The sequence below is a fragment of the Tupaia chinensis genome, unplaced genomic scaffold, assembly GCF_000334495.1.
Source record: "Tupaia chinensis unplaced genomic scaffold, TupChi_1.0 Scaffold141490_1, whole genome shotgun sequence".
Classification (NCBI taxonomy): domain Eukaryota; kingdom Metazoa; phylum Chordata; class Mammalia; order Scandentia; family Tupaiidae; genus Tupaia; species Tupaia belangeri.
Window position 1 is genome coordinate 2,634,043 of NW_006201352.1, and position 18,240 is coordinate 2,652,282.

Here is an 18,240-nt window from a genome sequence, read left to right on the forward strand (position 1 = left end):
CCCGGCTAGGCCGCCTGCGCCCGCGGCACCAGGTGGGTCCGCCGAGGTGGCAGCTGCGGGGCGGGGCATGCGCGGCCCATTCTCGGTCCTGGAGTTTGAGCCCGGGTTCTGCGTCCGCCTGAGAGCGATGGCGGGTCGTTCGCAACCGCTCCGGGAAGGAGCCAGACTCTGATTTCAGAGGGAGGCGGGCGGCGTCACCCAGAAGTGCTTGCACCGCTGTGTGAATTTAGCCACCAAACTCCTCCCGGCCTCAGTCTCATCAATCTGTATCCCCAAGGGTTTGACTCTGCCCAAGCAGATTCGCCCAGCTCCGCGTGGTGGACGGAGGGGCGGTATCCAGGCCTGCTGCCGCTGCTTCCGTCGGTGCTGTGTGCATTACCTAGCTTCTGTAGTCCCAGCTGCTCCATTGCCATTCACTCATTCGTTCATTCACTCCATCCACACAGTAAATGTTTGCTGAACACTTCGGGCCAGTGACTGGCCTAGGGGCTTAGATGCCACAGGACAGATCCTGCCCTTGCTAGGTTGAAGTGCACAGCTGAAAGACTCGCCCGCACGGACTAGCAGTGAACATCCGACTACCCAGCCTGCAGGTCCTGTGATGAAGTGACAGTGCCAGTGTGCACTGAACGCTGACCATGCCAGGCACTGAGGTGGGCCCTCTGCTTGAGTTATCCCGTTAGACTCCCACCACGGCTTTGAGTAGATCCCATAAAGGCCCCTGTTTTGCAAATGAGGAAACGGAGGCACAGCTAAAGTAACTTGCCAGGTGACTTGACCGACATGCGTCTGGCCCCCAAGCCACTGTATTCTACACAGATGAAAGTCAGGGTGGGAGCTGTCACTAGCAATCAGAAGCTCATGGACACGCCTGGCATATAGCAGGCGTTGGGGCAAGTGTGATCACAACGTGAGGCCCTTCCAGCTTCAGCCTCTTTGAGGAATGAGTCTGGTAGTGTCGGAGATAAGGCAGCTGGTCTTGTTCCACCCGTTCCTGGCCCGTCTGAAGCTAAGACAGATCTAGTTGATGTAAGTGAGGGCTCTTTCGCACTGCCCCTGACTTCCAAAGTGTTGTACTGCAAATGGGGTGATAGAGGCTGGAGCTGAAATACTGCAAGAGTCTTGCAGGTAAGTCGGATGGTCAGACCCTGCCCGTGATTAAGGGACACTAAGAGATGCTGGTTTCTCTGTGAGGAGGGTTGAGGGAGAAATACACAGAGACTGTGCCTGATGCCAGGCCCCATGCGCAGTGTTGAGGGTGTTTGGTTCTTTGTCTTCACTCCAAACCTACTAGGTGGGTTAGCCTCATTTTATAAGTGAAGTGGTCAAAACTCTGCAAGGTCTTTATTTGTCCAAGGTCACACCATGAATAAACAGGGGAGCTGGCTTTGAATCCTGGTCTGTCTGAATCCAGTGCCAGGCCTGGGGGTGTTAGTATATCATTTGGCAGCTGGTAAGCTGAGGTTCACAGGGGTTAACCAAGCTGTCATAGTGGGCAATGGTTGCACGGGTCCAGCTGAAGGTGATGGTGGCTCAGACCAGGGCAGCTGCTGTGGAGGGGGCTCTGGCTCAAGGGTAGGGTGAAAGAGCTAAAGGGGCTGGTTATGTTATGGTTTGGATGTGGCCTTTGGAACAACTTTCTTTCTTTTTTCTTTTTGCCATAGGGCACGTGCATTCACCTGAGAGAGATAGAGAGAGAAATCAGCCCCTCAGGGGGAAATGGCCATGCCTCAATCCTTTCTCCTCCATTCTTTTGGGATTTGGGGCTTGCTCACATGTGCCTGAAGTGATTTTCAAGCTGCTGGATCCAGGGCTTGATCCATGACCCAGTGGGAGTCCATTGCCTTAACTTCTACGCCACCTGGTGACCCAACTTCCTTTCTTTATTTTTAAGTTATTTATTTAATTTTGTTTATTATTATTATCATTTTTCAATTTCAGTTTGACCAGGGAGTCACAGAGAGAGGAGAGAGAGAAGGAAAGTGAGAAAGTAAGCCACCAGGTCCGGGACTCAAACCGCGGTCGGCCATATGGGAGTCCAGTACTTTAATCACCACGCCACCTGCTACCCTCCCCTGCCCCGCACACATCTTCCTTTGGCTTAGTTCCTTGTTTGGGTGGAGCACATTCTAAAGTATCTTTCTGAGAAAGGGATGGATGTGACTCTTTTGAGAACTTCCGGTCGTTTTCAAGTGAGAAACCAAAATCCAATGCTTCTCCCCTATCCCCTGTGGGATTGATAGGGTATTTCTTCAGGGATCTTTACTGTAAGTTTTGCTTTTCTGACTGGATTCTTCCTTGCAAAAAAACCTGTACAGTTGCTACAGAAAGAACCCCCAAATCTCTGGCCACATCATCTACCCCTCTCTACCCAAAGGCCCACCCAGCTACAGAACTTTTCTTGACCTAACAAGCCTGTGCCTACCTCATGGCCTTTGCACGTACTGCTTCCTCTCCCTGGAAGTGACCCATTCCTTCACTTCTCTTTTCTTTTCTCCAAGAGATCTTCCGCTCCTACCACTCTCCATTCCCCTCGACCCTCCATTATTTTTTTTTTTCATAATGCTTTTCACCCCAACGTGCTATATTTGTTTGTTTGTATCTTTCTTCTCTCTCGCCCGAATGTAAGCACTGTGAAGGCAGAGGCTTTGGGTATTTTGTTCATTACTCTATTCCCGGTGCCTAGAACAGTCTCGAGCCATGTAAATGTGCCATTATGGTTACTAACTAATTCATGGCAAACTGGTGCTATTTTTTCATTTCAAGGATTATATCCATGAATAGCTAATGGCCAAAGAAAAAGCAGATTAATGTCTCTGGCATGACAGAATTCGAAATACAGTCTGCTCTCCTTACTCATGGTAGCTATGTTCTGAGAATTGCTGACCACACTGACTGAATACCGAACCATCGTTCCTAGAGGAAATGCAAGTGAGGTTCCTGCCAAGCACTGGCACATTTCTGTATGGTCATCAGGAATATTGGGTTTTGTGTTTGTGTTTAAAGACAACTTCTTTAATATATATTTATTGTCAGTTATTGCCCTGGAGGTCACAGAGCACGGCCCTGTCACTCATGCCTGAGTGAAGCTTCTGTAACACAGGTTTCCTCCGTACAGCACGCCCCGCATAGCCCTCACGTGCCTGGGAACACTTGTCAGCACCTCTGCGCCGTGCTGCGGGGATTGTAAAGGGGAAAATCCCCAAGTGAAAGGACAAAGTACATAAAAACATGGCACTAGATAGACTGCAGAAAGGACACTCGTTGACAGTGAGAGAGCCGAAACCAGAAGGCAGAGGGTCAGCTCCTTCGCCCTCAGCTGGGAACGTGCACCTGGGGCGATTCTGATTTCCTGTGTCCGGGAGTGACTGGGAAAGTTCCACAGTGTTAATTTGAGGTTACAGGTAATTTTATTTTTATTATTTTTATCATTTGTTTATTTTTACACTTTCCCACAAACATTTACTTCACATATCAAAACATTTTTGCTCATACTCCATTGTTCTTGACAGTTAATAAACAACTTTCAAAATTTCAAAAAACTAAGTTTTTAGTGAATAGGTGCAATTGCAAATGCAGAATTTACAAATAATGATTTCTACTATAGTTCACAGCAGAAATCACTTTATAATTTTTTGAGAGATTTTTTTCTATAGAGTATATGCTCTCGCCAGAGAGACACAGAGGGACAGAGAGGCAAAAGGCAAGGAATCACCCTCTAGGGGGAATGGCCACACTGCAATCCCTTCTCCTCCATTCTTCTCTCCTCTCTTAATGCACAGGTGCCCAGCATGAATTTCAAACTGTAGAGTCTGGTACTCGAACTGAGACCGACCACATGGGAGTCTAGTGCTTAAGCAGTATGCCACCTGCTGGCCCCAAAATCGCTTTATAATTTAAATTATTCTAAGATGTTTTCCTAAAAGACATCCAGGACAGGACTATAACCTAGTGGTTCAGGGAGCTGGATCTCACATAGCAGTCTGGGCCCTGGCCCCTGTGGCTTGAAAAACACACCTTGAGGACCAGCAGTTAGCGTAATGGGTATGTCGCTGGACTCCCATGTAGCCGACCGTGGTTCGCGTCCCAGACCTGGTGACTTAAAACTCACACCAGGCGCATGTGTGTGTGTGCCCAAGATCCCAAGAGGAGAATGGAGGAGAAGGGATTGCAGCGTGGCCATCAGATGATTTCTCACTTTCTGTCTCTCTGTCTCTCTCTGTCTGTCTGGGGAGCGCACGCGCCCTATAGCAAAAACCTCTCCCCCCCCTAAAAAAAAAGCACACAAAACAAAAAAAACACACCTTGGCAGGTGGCGTGAAGGTTCAGCTGACTGCGTCCCACATGGCAAATGACGTGGTTCTAGCCCTGGGAAATGTTTAGGGGCCAGCAGATGGCATAGTGGTTCCATTGCTGGACTCCCACATGGCTGACCATAGTTCAAGTCTCAGACCCAGTGGCTTGAAACTCACACCTGGTGCATATGCAGAAGCCAGAGGTGAGCAGAAGAGACTGCTGGATGGGGGAGTTGATTGGCTGAAGTAGCAGAGGTGGACTAATCTGACTGACTTCAGCTTCCTGTTTGTACCCCTGCACCACCTCCCTCCAGTCTTTGGGTTTTAGAAAGAAAACACTCAAGGTGTGCCCAAGAATTTGGAGTCTAATGTACAGACTCCCTCTGAGGTTGAATGGAGGAGAAGGGACTGTGGTGTGGCCATCTTTCTCACTTTCCCTCTCACTGTCTCTGTCTCTCTTTTTCTTTGGTGAGCACAAGCATCCTAAGGCAAAAGCCTCTAAACACACACACACACACACACACACCACACACACACACACAGAGCATGTAAGTGTGCCTGAAATAATTTTGATAGGATGAAGGAATGGAGAAGAAATTCCTGTGTGACCACGCCCCATTGGAGATGCTTTCTCCATTCCTATCCTCCCAACGCCTCCATCTCTGAGTGCCTGTGTCCTTTGGCAACCATAGAAAAGAAAAAACGTCCAATGGCATTGAAGCCAGCAGGAAAAGTAATGTTACATGCCATTTCCTGTGCGAAGCTATTACCCTCAAGACCCAGGAGAAAAATGAGAGGAGCTTTGCTTCAGGTCCTGAGGGTGCACTGAGATGGGGTATCTCATGGGCTTTGGGGGGACTTCTCAGGAAGGTGGCAGGACAGCCTTAAAAGACAAGTAGCAGATCCCAGGTGGATATGAGAGGTGGGATGTGCACATGGAGGGCCAGGCATGTGCAGAAGCCAGAGGTGAGCAGAAGTGACTGCTGGGCGGGGGAGCTGGTGGGTTGATGTCACAGAGGTGACTAGCCTGACTGACTTCAATTTCCTGTCTGCACCCTGCACCCTCCTGCCTTTGGGTTTTAGAAGGACGACACTCAAGGTCTGCTCAAGCATTTGGAGTCAAATGTACAGACTCCCTCGGAGACTGGCTCCCCATCGAGGAGGAGGAAGAAAGGAGTGCAGCCGTCCAGGGACGAGGAGGCTGTGGACGTACGTAAACTTCGTGTTCTTGTGTATTTGCCAAGACTCACTTCGGGGGTCCAGTGTCCCACATGAACTTCTGACAGATATATTTTCCCAACAGACTTCTCTGAGGTATAATTCACATACAGTAAAATGCACAGATCTTACGTTTACAGCGTGATGAGTGTGTATACCCTTGAAACTGACAGCCCTGTCGAGAACATTCTCTAGCTCTAGTGCCCTTTCTGGTCAGTTCCATCCCCCTCCGCCCGGAGGCAACCACGGATGTGATTTCCATCACCATGGCTGGCTTCGTTGTTCTAGTACTTTGTAAAACTGGAGTCCTGTGCTTTCTTGCCTGCATTCCCTCTGCGGAGTGCTTTGGAGATGTATCCATTTTGTTGCTTGTATCAATAATCCACCCCTTTCTGTTGCTCAGTAGGCGTCATCGCGTGGATATGCCGCAGGTTACTCATCACGCATGGTTGAGGAACGTCTGCCTGCTGGACAGGCCGTTTTCGTTGTTTGGCTGTTATGAATAAGGCTATGTATGTTTGTGTGTAAGTCTGTGTATATGCAATGTTTGTTTTCATTTTATGTTTTCTTTAGTAAATATCTAGGGGTGGGAGTGATGGACCTCTAGCTAAGATGTGAAAAGATGGATTCTCAAGGCCAGGCAGTGGCACAGTGGTAAAACAGGAAGCTTTGAGAAGCAATCCCAAATGGAAAGGTTCCCAGTTCAAATCTGCAGGCATTCCTAAGTACACTGGGCACGTGTTTGGCATGATTGGGGACTGGCTGAAGGCTGGGGTGAATTGCATCGTCAAGACCCTTTTGGGAGTTCTCTCTCTCTCTCTCTGTCCCTCTCACTCATGGAAGAAATAAAGAAATTCAGGGTTGGCAGGTGGCATGGTGGTTAAGGCCACTGGATTTCCACATGGCCAACCACGGTTCTAGTTCCAGACCTGGTGGCTTGCTTTCTCATCTCCCCCTCCCTTGCTCACTCACTCTGGTCAAACTAAAAGGAGTAAATAAATAAATAAATAAAGTTAAAATAAAATTCTTTCTTTAAAAAAAGAGAAGTAAAGAAACTCTAATAAGTAAGATGAATTCTCCCTGTTCCTTCCTTACTGACACCCTTACTCTGTCCAACCTGTTCTTGCCCACAGAGCATCACTTTCTGGGTGAAGAGGGTGTGTTATTTCTAATCACTTTTCCTGGTCCCTCAGAAAGTGCTGCAGACTTCAGTCTCCAGCCTTAATTGGCTGAAGGCAGGTATGTACATAGGTAGATAGATAATTATGGATATAGCTATTATGGATATATATATATCCTGGAACAGGGGAAGATTAAACTAACTAACTGCTCATGATCTCCTACTGAGTGCCAGGCAGCTTCGCGTGTATCATTTGTGAGCAACGTAAACACTCGTGTGAATGATCTCACGCAGTTCTCTCAGCAGCCCCATGAGGCAGATCCCATTTAGATCCCCATTTTCCAAGTAAGGGAATGGAGGCTCAGGGGCATAGGTGGCTTCTCTGGGTCACATAGCTGGGGAGGGGCTGAGCTAGGTCTCAGCTGTGAAATAAATAGCACAGAAATACGTTAGACTTAGTGTTTCTAAATGAATTTTTTTTAAGAGAGATTGTTTTGCTATAGGGCACATGCCCTCACTGGAAAGACACAGAGATGCAAAGGCAGAAAGGGAAAAATCACCCCCGAGGGGATGGCCACGCTGCAGTCTCTTCTCCACTCTCCTCCCGGGATTTTGGGCATGGATGCACATATGTCCAGTGTGAGTTTTAAACCACTGGGTCCTACACTCTAACTGTGGTCGGCTACATGGGAGTCAAGCAACGTAACCATTATACCATCTGCTGGTCCCTGTTTTAAAATCAATTTTATCAAAGATTTGAAATCAATAGGGGTTAACTTCTAGCTCTGCTGTTTCCCCTGCCAGTACTTCTCAAAGATTCTGGTGATAGAGCACTCCTTGCCCTCGCTGGCAGGACCTTGTGGAAGGAGGAGCTACCCTCCCCAGGGCTGACACCAGAGCCTGTGAGAGGTGGAGAGAGAGCTCTGACTATTTGAGGAGCAGGACTTGTGGGAGGTGAGTCTGCGCTTCCCCGTATGTGCTATGTATCTGTATCTGCCACTCCTGTTTTGCATGTGTGTGTCTATGCATATGCACACATATACACATATGCTATGTATGTAGTATCTATGTATATACATGTCTGTCTGTGTATATACCATGTGTTTGTGTGTGTGTATATACACACACACACACACACACACACATATATATATATATGTGCATCTCTCTAGGTCTGTGTGTCTCTATGTGACAATGTGTGTGTATGTGTCTATGGATGTATGATCTCTCTCTTCTTTGCATCTATCTCTCTCTACCACTCTGCCCTCTCCCTGTTCACAAATGAAAATATATATGCACACGAAAACTTCTACACTAATGTTCATAGCAATACACTCTTCATAATAGTCAAAATGTGGAAGCAACCCAAATGCCCACTGAGTGACAGATGAATAAATAAAATGTGGCATATCCACGCAACGGAAAATTATTGGTCATAAAAAAGGAATGAAGTGGAGCCAATAGGTGGTGGAGTGGTTAAGGTGCTGGACTCCCACATGGCTGACTGTGATTCCTGTCTGGGACCTGATAGCTTCCTTTCTCATTTTCCCTTTCTCTCTCTCTGGTCAAATTAAAAATAATAATAATATTTTTTAAAAAAAATGAATGAAATACTGATACAAGTTGAATCTGGAAATTCAAAATTCAAAATCTAAAACTCCTTTTAACATTAGCATAGGCTACAAGTGGAAAATTCCACACCTGACCTTATGTGACAGTTTATAGTCAAAACCCTGCAGTATACAAATGTCATGAAAAATCATCTTCAGCAGATGGTGTAATGTTTACATCACTGGACTCCCATGTAGTTGATCGCAGTTCAAGTCCCGGATCCGTTGGCTTAAAACTCACACTGGGCACATGTGTGTGCATTCCCAAAATCCTGAGAGGAGAAGGGAGAAGAAGGGATTGTGTGTGACCATCCCCCGCCCCCCGGGGTGGGATGGTTTCTCAATTTCTGTCTCTGTGCCTCACTCTGTCTCTCTGGCAAGTGCACGCTCCCTGTAGCAAAAAATCATCCTCAGCCTATTCATTAAAAGTGTATGTGATGCTTACACTTGGACGCCATTCCCAAGATGTCACATTATATATGCAAAATTCCAAAATCTAAAAAAAATCCAAAATTTGAAAGATTTCTTGTTCCAGTCATTTTGGATAGGTTGGGGAGAATCCTGCACACCCTCCAGTGTGAATGGACCCTGAAGATATTATGCTAAGGGAAAGAAGCCAGTCACAGAACTCCACATATTATAGAATTCCATCCACACACCATGTCCGAAACAGGGAGGTTTGCACAGATAGAAAGTAGCTAAGTGGTTGCGGGAGACTGAGGCAGAGGGAAGGAAGGACTGAGAGCTAAAGAGTTTCTCTTTGGGGAACCAGCAGTTAGCATAATGGCTATGTCATTGGACTCCCACGTAGTCGACTGCGGTTCGAGTCCTGGACCCGGTGGCTTAAAACTCAGACGCCGGGTGCGTGTGCGTGCATGCCCAAGATCCCGAGAGGAGAATGGAGGAGAAGGGATTGCGGCGTGACCATCCCCTCTTGGGGGTGATTTCTCGCTTTCTGTCTCTATATTTCTCTCTGTCTGTCTGGCGAGCACTCGCGCCCTATAGCGAAAACCTCTCAAAAAAAAAAAAAAGTTTCTCTTTGATGTGTTGAAAATGTTCTCACATCGACTGTGGTGATAGCTGTGGAAGCACTGAAAACGGCTAAGCCGTAACTTTCCATGGATGACTTGTATGGCGTGGGAATTATATCTCAATGAAAGCAGGGCCAGCAGGTGCTGTGGTGGTGAAGGCGCTGGATGTACATGTGGCTAACTGCACGGTGGAATTCCGGGACCCAGTGGCTTGAAAAATAAGCCAAGCACTTGTGTGTGCGTGTGCGTGCATGTCCAAAGTCCCAAGAGGGGAATGGAGGAGAAGGGGTTGTGCCGCGGCCATGACATGGCAGGGGGTGGGGGGTGATTTCTCATTTCCCCTCTCTCTCTGTCTCTCTCCATTCCTCTCTGGTGAGTGCAGGTGCCCTACGTCAAAAATCTAAAAAACAAACAAAACCAACCTTGCTCCCATGTTGCATAGCCATCGAGGGGATGAAAACACTAGTTCTGGGATCCAGATTCCAGCACTCAGTCCCAACTCTGCCACGCATTTACTGTGTGATATTGGGCAAGAAACTTAACCTGTCTGAGCCTTAGGTTTCTTCGCTTTCAATGACAGTACTACAGTGTGGTGTCACCCTCTCCCAGGGTCACCCAGGGCTTTTAGCTCATGTGAACATTCCCTCCCGGACCTGGTACCCAACCAATGTTTCCAGGCGCCGCAAGTCTTTCTGCCTACTTTGGAAGTTAACTCACTGTTTCTTGCCTACTAATATTTTACCTATTAACTATTTAGCTCTGTTTAGCAGATGTCCATTTTCAAGCTAATAATTGCCAGGAGTTAAGTTTAAGGCCTGCCTGTTCGGGTGACTGGCTTGTCAGAATGCCGCTGCCTTCTGCAGACTGAACTACCGAGGCATGTGAACAGGACTGTTTTGGGTGAATCAAGATGCGACTCCATTGTCCTCTAGTGCCCGGAAAACCAAGGCACTGGTTTCCGCCGTTCCTTGCATAAACTTTGTTTAATGCACAGCTCATCTCAGCTAAAAACAAACTAAAAATTCCAGAAGGCTCTGAGAACTGCTACTCCACAGCAGAGGAAGAAAGGGCAGAAAGCTTTTAAGGGTGCATTTATTTGTACATTCACAGCAAAGAACACCTTCATGTTGGGGAGTGAAATGGCTTTTCTTTTCCTGTGATTATACTTTAACCAACTTTCTGAATGATTGCATTGCTTCAACTGAAGAGGTTTAACGTTGTGCCTTTGTGCTGCAACCAATTTGCTGAATAATGGTATTGCTTCTTCTGGGGAGACTGTCAGAACTTAGAGGATGCCTGAATGTAATAAAGAGTTCTTTAAACCACTATTAATATAAACAGGCAATTGCGTTCAGGTAGCAGAAGGCTGCTCACTGCTCGATTCCCTGCACCACGTGGTTCGGGCCCTTCATTTCTGCAAATGCCACGACTGTCCCCGAGGCCTGCCCTCCAGGGGTTGACATCTGCATAGATGGAGCCTGAACCCCAGCGGATCTGTGTTCCTCCTGCACCCACACAGGCTCCTGGTCTCAAGGGTAGCTCCTAGAGGGCTCAGGAGGGCTCCTCACTGGCAGCCTTTTCTTACCTGTTTCACACTAAGTGTGATTTTTGTTTTGCTTCTCTCCTCTTGGAAACAGACTCTTGGAAGGCAGAAGCCATGCCTTCCTCTCATTCCCCCTGCTCTTCATGCTGTTCTTTCTTTTCTCCCATTTCTAAGAAGTTTAAAAATATCCAGGGAGGTCCTTTCTGCTTTTGCATCTTTCCCTTGAGTAAATGTGTTCCCCTTGGAAAAGCAGCGAGGGCGAATACCTTCACCTGGTATTACAGGGGTGTAGCCATGTGATCACCCCGCATGCTTTGAAGGGTCCTGTTCTTGGTTGCTGGACTTTGCTATCCCCTTTTTGAAATTCTTGGTCACTTTAAAATAAGAACCTCCCTTTTCATTTTTCTCTGTATCCCACAAATTACATAATCAGTTCTGAATTCAGTCTTTTTCATCTTACTGCCATTCTTGACTTTTGTACCAGTTTACCCAAAAAGCTTCAAGATGAGAGTAGGTTGGGATGCTGGGGGTTGGAGCAGGCTCTGAACCTTCAGATTTCAGGGGAGCCAGGAAGGGCTTTAAGACAAGCAGCAACAGGCATTGCATGTTTAAAAGATCATCTGATTCCCACATGGAGAATGAATTAGAACGTGTCAACCTCTGAGCCTCAGTTTACCCCCCACAAAATGGGCATGATAATAATAGTCCAACCTCCCAAAGCTGACCGTTGTGTGAGAATTAAGTGAGTAAATATGCATAAACTGGCATACTTACATAGTGCCTAGAAGGCCCTTGACACACGGATGGGGAGCCAGGCAGGGGCCATGGCAGCCCCTTAGGGTAAATGTGCTGGTGGTTACACCACAGCTATGGATCCGAGAGAGACTGAGGAAGCTGGGTTGGTGGGATCTGTGCTTGGTTACATGCAGGCGTTGGGGCATGAGGGTGTTGAAGCACATCAGTACCTGACTTGGCTTCCTGGGCATCCTGAAGCTAAGCCTGGGGCATTCTCTACTGAATTGCTCTTATTCTATAACCATCATGGCTCCTCTTCTTGTTCTTATTTGTGGTATGTTTAGGAGCTAACATGGTGTCAGATAGAGGGTGGACCAGAAGCTAGGAAACTTGAGTTCAAAGCCTGGTTCTGGTGTTTGTTAGCTGCATTACCTTGGGTACACAGCTCAACCTCTCTGGGACTCATTTTTCTCATTTGGAAAATGGAGACAGGCACCTTCCTGTCAGGGGCCTTGCAAGCTTAGGAAGGTGGCGCATGTGGGTGACTGCTGCCATTCTTGTCATCTATGTCTGTTTTTGAGAGCATAAAGTTTACGGAGAAGTGACAAGAGCTGAGGTTGTCAACATGGAGCTCCCCTGTCTGCCCTGCTCGCGGGGTCGCATGGCGAGACTCTGGAGATGTATGGAGGCCACATTGCTGGTGGAGTCAGGCACCATTTTAGCACCCCAACTTGTGAGCGGTGATAAATCTATCTGTGCTCTGATAGGTTGTCTTATTCCAAGGTGAACTTTGCTTTGGAATCAATCGTTTGTTATGGAAATCTTTCTTCCTGCTGTGGGAAAGAACTGATGTAGACGTAGAGCAATTTTCATCGTTCACCACGTTTGGAATTGCTTGATCGAGATTCTCACAGTCTGCAGTGCTGGGCTCCTCGCCTGCCTGTCTGCTTGCCTTTATTCACTGGCTGGCTGTTTCCAAAGCCTTTATCCAGCACTGATTCTGCCAAGTGAAGAGGGCCCACCTTAACAGGACATGGATTTGAAGAATGTCCGGATAAAGGGCAGGCCATGAATACGTCCATCCAGCTACAATCAAGGATGGCTTCTCAGGGGAGGTGATTCCTGAACAGTGTTTGAAAGCAGTTTGTTACTATCACTGCATGGCTGCTGTTGCTTAGCGTCTCTGCTCCAGCAACTCAGCTGGGTGCTTTTCTTTGTGGTCTTTGGGGACAGAGATTTACCTATTTACTATGTGGGATGCCAAGACTCAGAGGAGTTAAAAGTTTTGCCTAGCCACTTGTTTTTGATTAAGGATCTACTCCACAACTATGGGTGAATATTGCTGCATGGTTTATACCCCTGATAGTCCTAAGATTCTTCTAGCTGAAGAATTAGAATTAAATGAAGAGAATAAGAATTAAATAAAGAATGTGCCATTCCATTTATCTCTTTCTACGCCTGCCACTCATTTATCCATCCATCCATCCATCTGGCCATCTGGCCACTCATCTGTCTGTCCATATATCCATCCACGCATCCACTCGTCCTTCTACCCACCTATCCACTCAGCCCTTTATCCACCCATCCTCCTAGCAGGTCAGCACTAGCTCTCAGTTATCGATGAAATGCAGCACTTTGGAAACCCCTGGAAGTTTATCTTTCATTTTACAGAAACCTCAGGTGCCATTTGTTTTCTCTCGCCTTCCCAGGAATGTGAGCCGTCTTTCAACAACAACATCACGGCGTTTGCACTGAAGGCTAAAGTCGTCTACCCCATTAATCAGAAGTTCCGGGTGAGAGTTCTGAGCTCTGTCTTAGGAGAGCATTTAATTCATTAATGTACAAGAGGTTGGGGTGGGAGTGGGGGGCTAATTGAGGGTTTTATGGAAAGTCATTTTAAAATGGATGATTTTGAGTCTTTGTAACAGAGCAAAACTTAGAATTAATCCATTTTGTGGCCGTGGTGTCAGGGACAGGCATCCCCGTGGTTTACAAGGTAAGGAGTGACCATAGTCCTTGTATCCCCAAGGATCCCGGGCAACCTAAGAGCAGGGCAGCAACCTGGTAGGATAGTCTCCATCCGGCCCTAATGCAAATACTGACGTCGACACAGTTGCTGGCATTAATCGTCATTTAACACCCCGGACTAATGCCAGCAGCTGGCACTCACTGGATGCTTACTATGGGGCTGGCACGTTGCTAAGTATTTGTCATGCATTAGGCGCTTTAATTTTGCAATATTCCTAGAAGGCAATAATTACTATTTTCACTTTACACATCAGGAAATAGGCCCAGAGAGGCTAATGACCTGCCCGAGGTCACATGGTAGGAAGTGGCACAACGAGACTCCAACTCCCATACCTGGCTACAGATCTTACATCTGCAGCACTGCCTAGCTGTGGCCAGGAGTTTGCAGAGGTGGCTTCATGATGCCTCAAAGAGCCCCAGTTTGCAAGGCATTCTGGGAAGAGGAGTTTCCTGGTCAAATAAGCTGCGGAAAATGCTGCTTGCTGACCTAGTGATCCGGAGGGCAAACTCTGGAGTCACCTTGACTCCATCCTAACTCCTGTCTTAGCCCTTCACTGGGTAGCCATTTCCCAATTGGTCTGTGCCTCAGTTTCTTCATCTGTGAAATAGAGACGATGGTGGGCCCTGCCTCCCCCTGTTGTTCTGAATGTTCAACAGGATGACACCCCTATGGGCTTCAACAGCAACGGCTACGCGTTGGTCCATGTGAGGTTCTTAAAACTGTTTCCCCTTTGAAAGGAGCCAGGCCGTATTGAAGGTTCTGAGATTTCCTGCACCAAAGAAACTATTCTTTGTGTAACGCAGACTTTCCCAACTAACGTTTCCATGGAAGCCTCGCAGTGAACAGTGGTCAGATCACATCAACCATTCCCAGGAACGCACTGGGAGCCATGTCTTTACTTAACGACCTGGTAGGCAGACGAGGAGCATTTACTCATCACCAGCACCCATCACTGGGCAGCCCAGAGGCAGGCCCTGTAGTAGGCCCTAGGAATCGAGGTCCAGTGGACAGCAGAGTATCAGCCCCGCCCCTCGCTGGAGGACCTCACGGGGAGGATTCAGATACATACAAGATTGTGGGGAGGCCAGTAGGGAGCATGGTAGTTAAGGTGCTGGACTCCCACATGGATGACCCCAATGCGATTCCCAGATCCAGCAGCTTGAAGTCATGCCTGGCACATGTGTGTGCATGCATTAGAATTCTGAGAGGAAAATGAAGGAGTGGGGGTTGCAATGAGGCCATCTTCCCTGGGGAAGATGTCTTTCTCTGGCATGTACATGCACCCTAATGGCAAAAACCTAAAAAAATAAGATAAAATAAAATAAAGAGAGAGAGTCCATGGGACAGTGCATGATAGAATAGGCAAGCTAGGAAAGACCAAGGACTTTGGAATCCAACCTGGGATCCAGGATCTGCGCCTGGAGATGGTTCAGCTTAGCAAACAACGAATGAGGGTGTTTCAGGCAGCGAGACCAGAGTTTGGGCAGGCCCAGAAGTCGGAATGATGAGCAGGGTCTGAGCCACAGCCGGTCAGTGCAGCTCATACCTGTGTATCCAGAGCAGCTGGAGGCACAGCTGCCCAGAGGTGGAGGCTGGTGGCTGGGCCTGACATGAACCTATGCGCTCCTATGGCCACAGGGTACAAGGGGCTTGAGTTCCTAGGAGCTGGGGCCTATCAGAGGGCAGTGGGAGCCTTCCTGAAGGAGGAGGTGCAGGTGGAGAAGAGCAGGCCTGGCTCAGCAATGACCATGACGAGGCAGGGCGGGGCAGTGCCCACCATGAAGGAGGTCCGAGCTGGCAGCTGGGCGGGCGGTGCAGGTAGATTTTTGGAAAACAGGTCTAGGATACTAGCTCAGGGACAGGAGCCTGGTGCAGACGGGCCAGCCTCATGGGGACAAGGGAGGGGACAAATGAGCTGAGCGTGGGCATCACCCCAGGACAGAATCTCTGTCATGTGCAGTCGCTCCCCTGACCCAAGTGTTCCCTCCAGCCTTTCCTGCAAGCCCCCATCACATGCCATGACTGGAATCACTCAGACAAACATGTCATGTGCCCTGTGGACTAACGAGGGTGATTTCTCTCCCTCCTCCCCAGCCTTTGGCTGATGGTTCCTCCAACCCGTCTCTGCACGAAAACTTAAGGCAACCTGTTTTGCCGCACCAGCCGGTAGAAGCCTCCCCTTCCAGCAGCCTGGGCAGCCTGAGCCAGGCGGAGAAGGATGACTGCAGCTCCTCGTCCAGTATCCACTCGGCCACTAGCGATGACAGGTTCCTCAGCCGCGCCTTCCTCCGGGTGAACACTTTTCCTGAGGTGCTGGCCTGCGAGAGGTAAGGCAGGGGGCCATGGAGGGTGAGCCCTCTGGTTCTCTCAGAGCGGCTGCTTAGTCGTGTCACTGTGCGAGGAGGAAGCAGAGGCCCAGAGAGGTTAAATGATGTAACTATGGACACCCAGCAATCCACTGTCAAAGCCGGGGCCTCGGATGACCTGTCACTTATCCTGCAGTGTTGGCAAACGTTGGAGTTAGGGTCAGGCTGAGCCCTGGGAGAGATGACCCGGAGACCTCGACTGATGGCAGACAGCCCTGAGCACTACCTAGCAGCTAGCACTGATGAAGTGCCTTCCATGCCCTGGGCTGGGTACCAAGCAGTTTGCAGGGATTAGTTAGCTCATGTTCACTGCTCTGCCCCTAGTGCCTGGTAGGGAGCCTGGACCCGGGTCAGTGATTAAACATGAGTGAATTCCTCCTGTCAACCTCAGGAGGTAGATGCTATCATTTCCCCCATTTTACAAGGAATAAATGAGGCACAGAGAGGTTCAGTGACATGTCCATGGTCACACAGTGGTGAGTGGTGGAGCTGGCTTTGACCCGGCCACCCTGTCTCCAAAGCCCATGCCCTAAGTCAGTAAATTCTCCAGCCCAGAGCAGGGGTTAGCACACGGCAGATGCTCAAACATAGTCTGCTAGGTTCACATTGGTCCTTGGACTCTCTGCTTTGAAGTTCCATGAGAGCAAGGGATAGGAGAAACCGGGCCCTGTCCTAGCTCAGGGCTGCAGAAAGGGTAGGACCAGAGCCTTGAGCTTAGTGTTGACTCTCAAGGTGGCCCAGGGAAGGGGGGAGGGCTCGTTTATTTATTTATTTATTTTTAATTTATTAATTTTAATTTGACCAGTGACAGAGAGAGAGAGAGAGAAGATAAAGATAGAAAGCAAGCCACCAGGTCCAGGATTTGAACCACAGTCCGCCATGTGGGAGTCCAGCAGCTTTAACCACCACGCCATCTGCTGGCCCCCATGGGCTCTTTTTTTTAAAGAGAGATTTTTGCTATAGGGTGCGTGCCCTTGCCAGAGAGACAGAGACAGAGCAACAAAAAGTGAGAAATCACCCTTCAGAGGGGCTGCAATCCCTTTTCCTCCATTCTCCTCTCAGGATCTCGGGCACACATGCACATGCACCTGGAGTGAGTTTTAAGCCGCCGAGTCACGGACTCTTAACTGCAGTCAACTACGTGGGAGTCCGGCTACGTAGCCATTATGCCATCTGGTCCCAGGAAGGAGGGGCTTTATTGAACAGACTTCATCTTACATGAGCCAGCCCTGGCTTAGAATGGCCCTTTTTCAGCATTTGGACTTAGAGAATTCCTGACAGTTTGGGTGCGAGTGCCCGTTACCTAACACGCATTTGTCTATGAGGAAAAGAGGTCAAAGGCCTTCATACACACTCTTCTACCTGCTCCCATGACAGGGCGACTGCCGCTCAGTTTCCCTGGGTCTCTGTTTCCTGAGTCAGTCTCCTCATGTGTAAAACGGCATAAGGAAGTGGCCGTATGGCGTAAGGAAAGATGACGGGTGACAAACGTGAACGTGCTCAAGGACGATCGTTCCTTCACCTTCCCTCGCTTTATACACTTATCTTTGATGTCCCCGATGCTCTGACTCCACTGTTCCCTGCTGGTCTTTAGTGGACTTCAAAAAATAGCTCATCTTACTCCTCTTCCAAACCTCGGTAGGCGTGGGACTCAGCATGCTGCAGAATTCGAGTCTGGGGGCTGGGTGTCTGGGGCTCGTACTGAGCAGGGATGTGCTATTATGCTGTAACCTCCCTGTACATGTCAAATACGCTAAAAGTTCCGTTTGTTTGCTTTTGTTATAGGGTGTCTCTGCTCCATGGAGAGTGACATCACCCCCAACCCCCTAACCCCTGCCCGGCACGTGTGCACACGCACCTGGCATGATTTTCAAGCTACCAGGTCTAGGACTCACACTGCGGAGTCGGCCATGTGAAATTCAATGCCGTAACCGCCACGCCACCTGCTGGCCCAAATACGCTAAAGTATTTTCTGTGTCTCTTGATCTTTCAGTGTAGACGTCGACCTGTGTATCTATTACCTTCACTTGAAAGAGCTGTTGCGACTGGACACAGCACTGAGGCGGGAAAAGCACATGGTAGGTGGGTCTGTTTCCTCCCTTTTTGTGGAGACACAGAGAGGCTCTCTGTGTCCTCTGCATCCCAGAGACTTTGAGAGATGGACATCACTTACAGTGGACAGCCGCAGGGGCAGGGAAGGCAGCAGCATTAGGCACCCAGCACATCAGGAAACGCGATCTGTGCCTACTGCTGGGCCGGGCAGTGCCCTGCAGAGCAGCGGGGGCATCAGCAG

General features: G+C 48.6%; 1 protein-coding gene across 1 annotated transcript in view; it reads left to right on the top strand.

The window, feature by feature from the left end:
* Positions 1-18,240, top strand: part of EVC (EvC ciliary complex subunit 1) — a 105,846-nt gene that overhangs the window by 454 nt on the left and 87,152 nt on the right. The window contains exons 2-6 of the mRNA XM_006163199.1: positions 10-32; positions 5,379-5,504; positions 13,262-13,345; positions 15,676-15,908; positions 17,941-18,025. Of these exons, the coding sequence (XP_006163261.1) occupies positions 10-32; positions 5,379-5,504; positions 13,262-13,345; positions 15,676-15,908; positions 17,941-18,025 (551 nt within the window). The remainder of the gene's footprint in view (positions 1-9; positions 33-5,378; positions 5,505-13,261; positions 13,346-15,675; positions 15,909-17,940; positions 18,026-18,240) is intronic.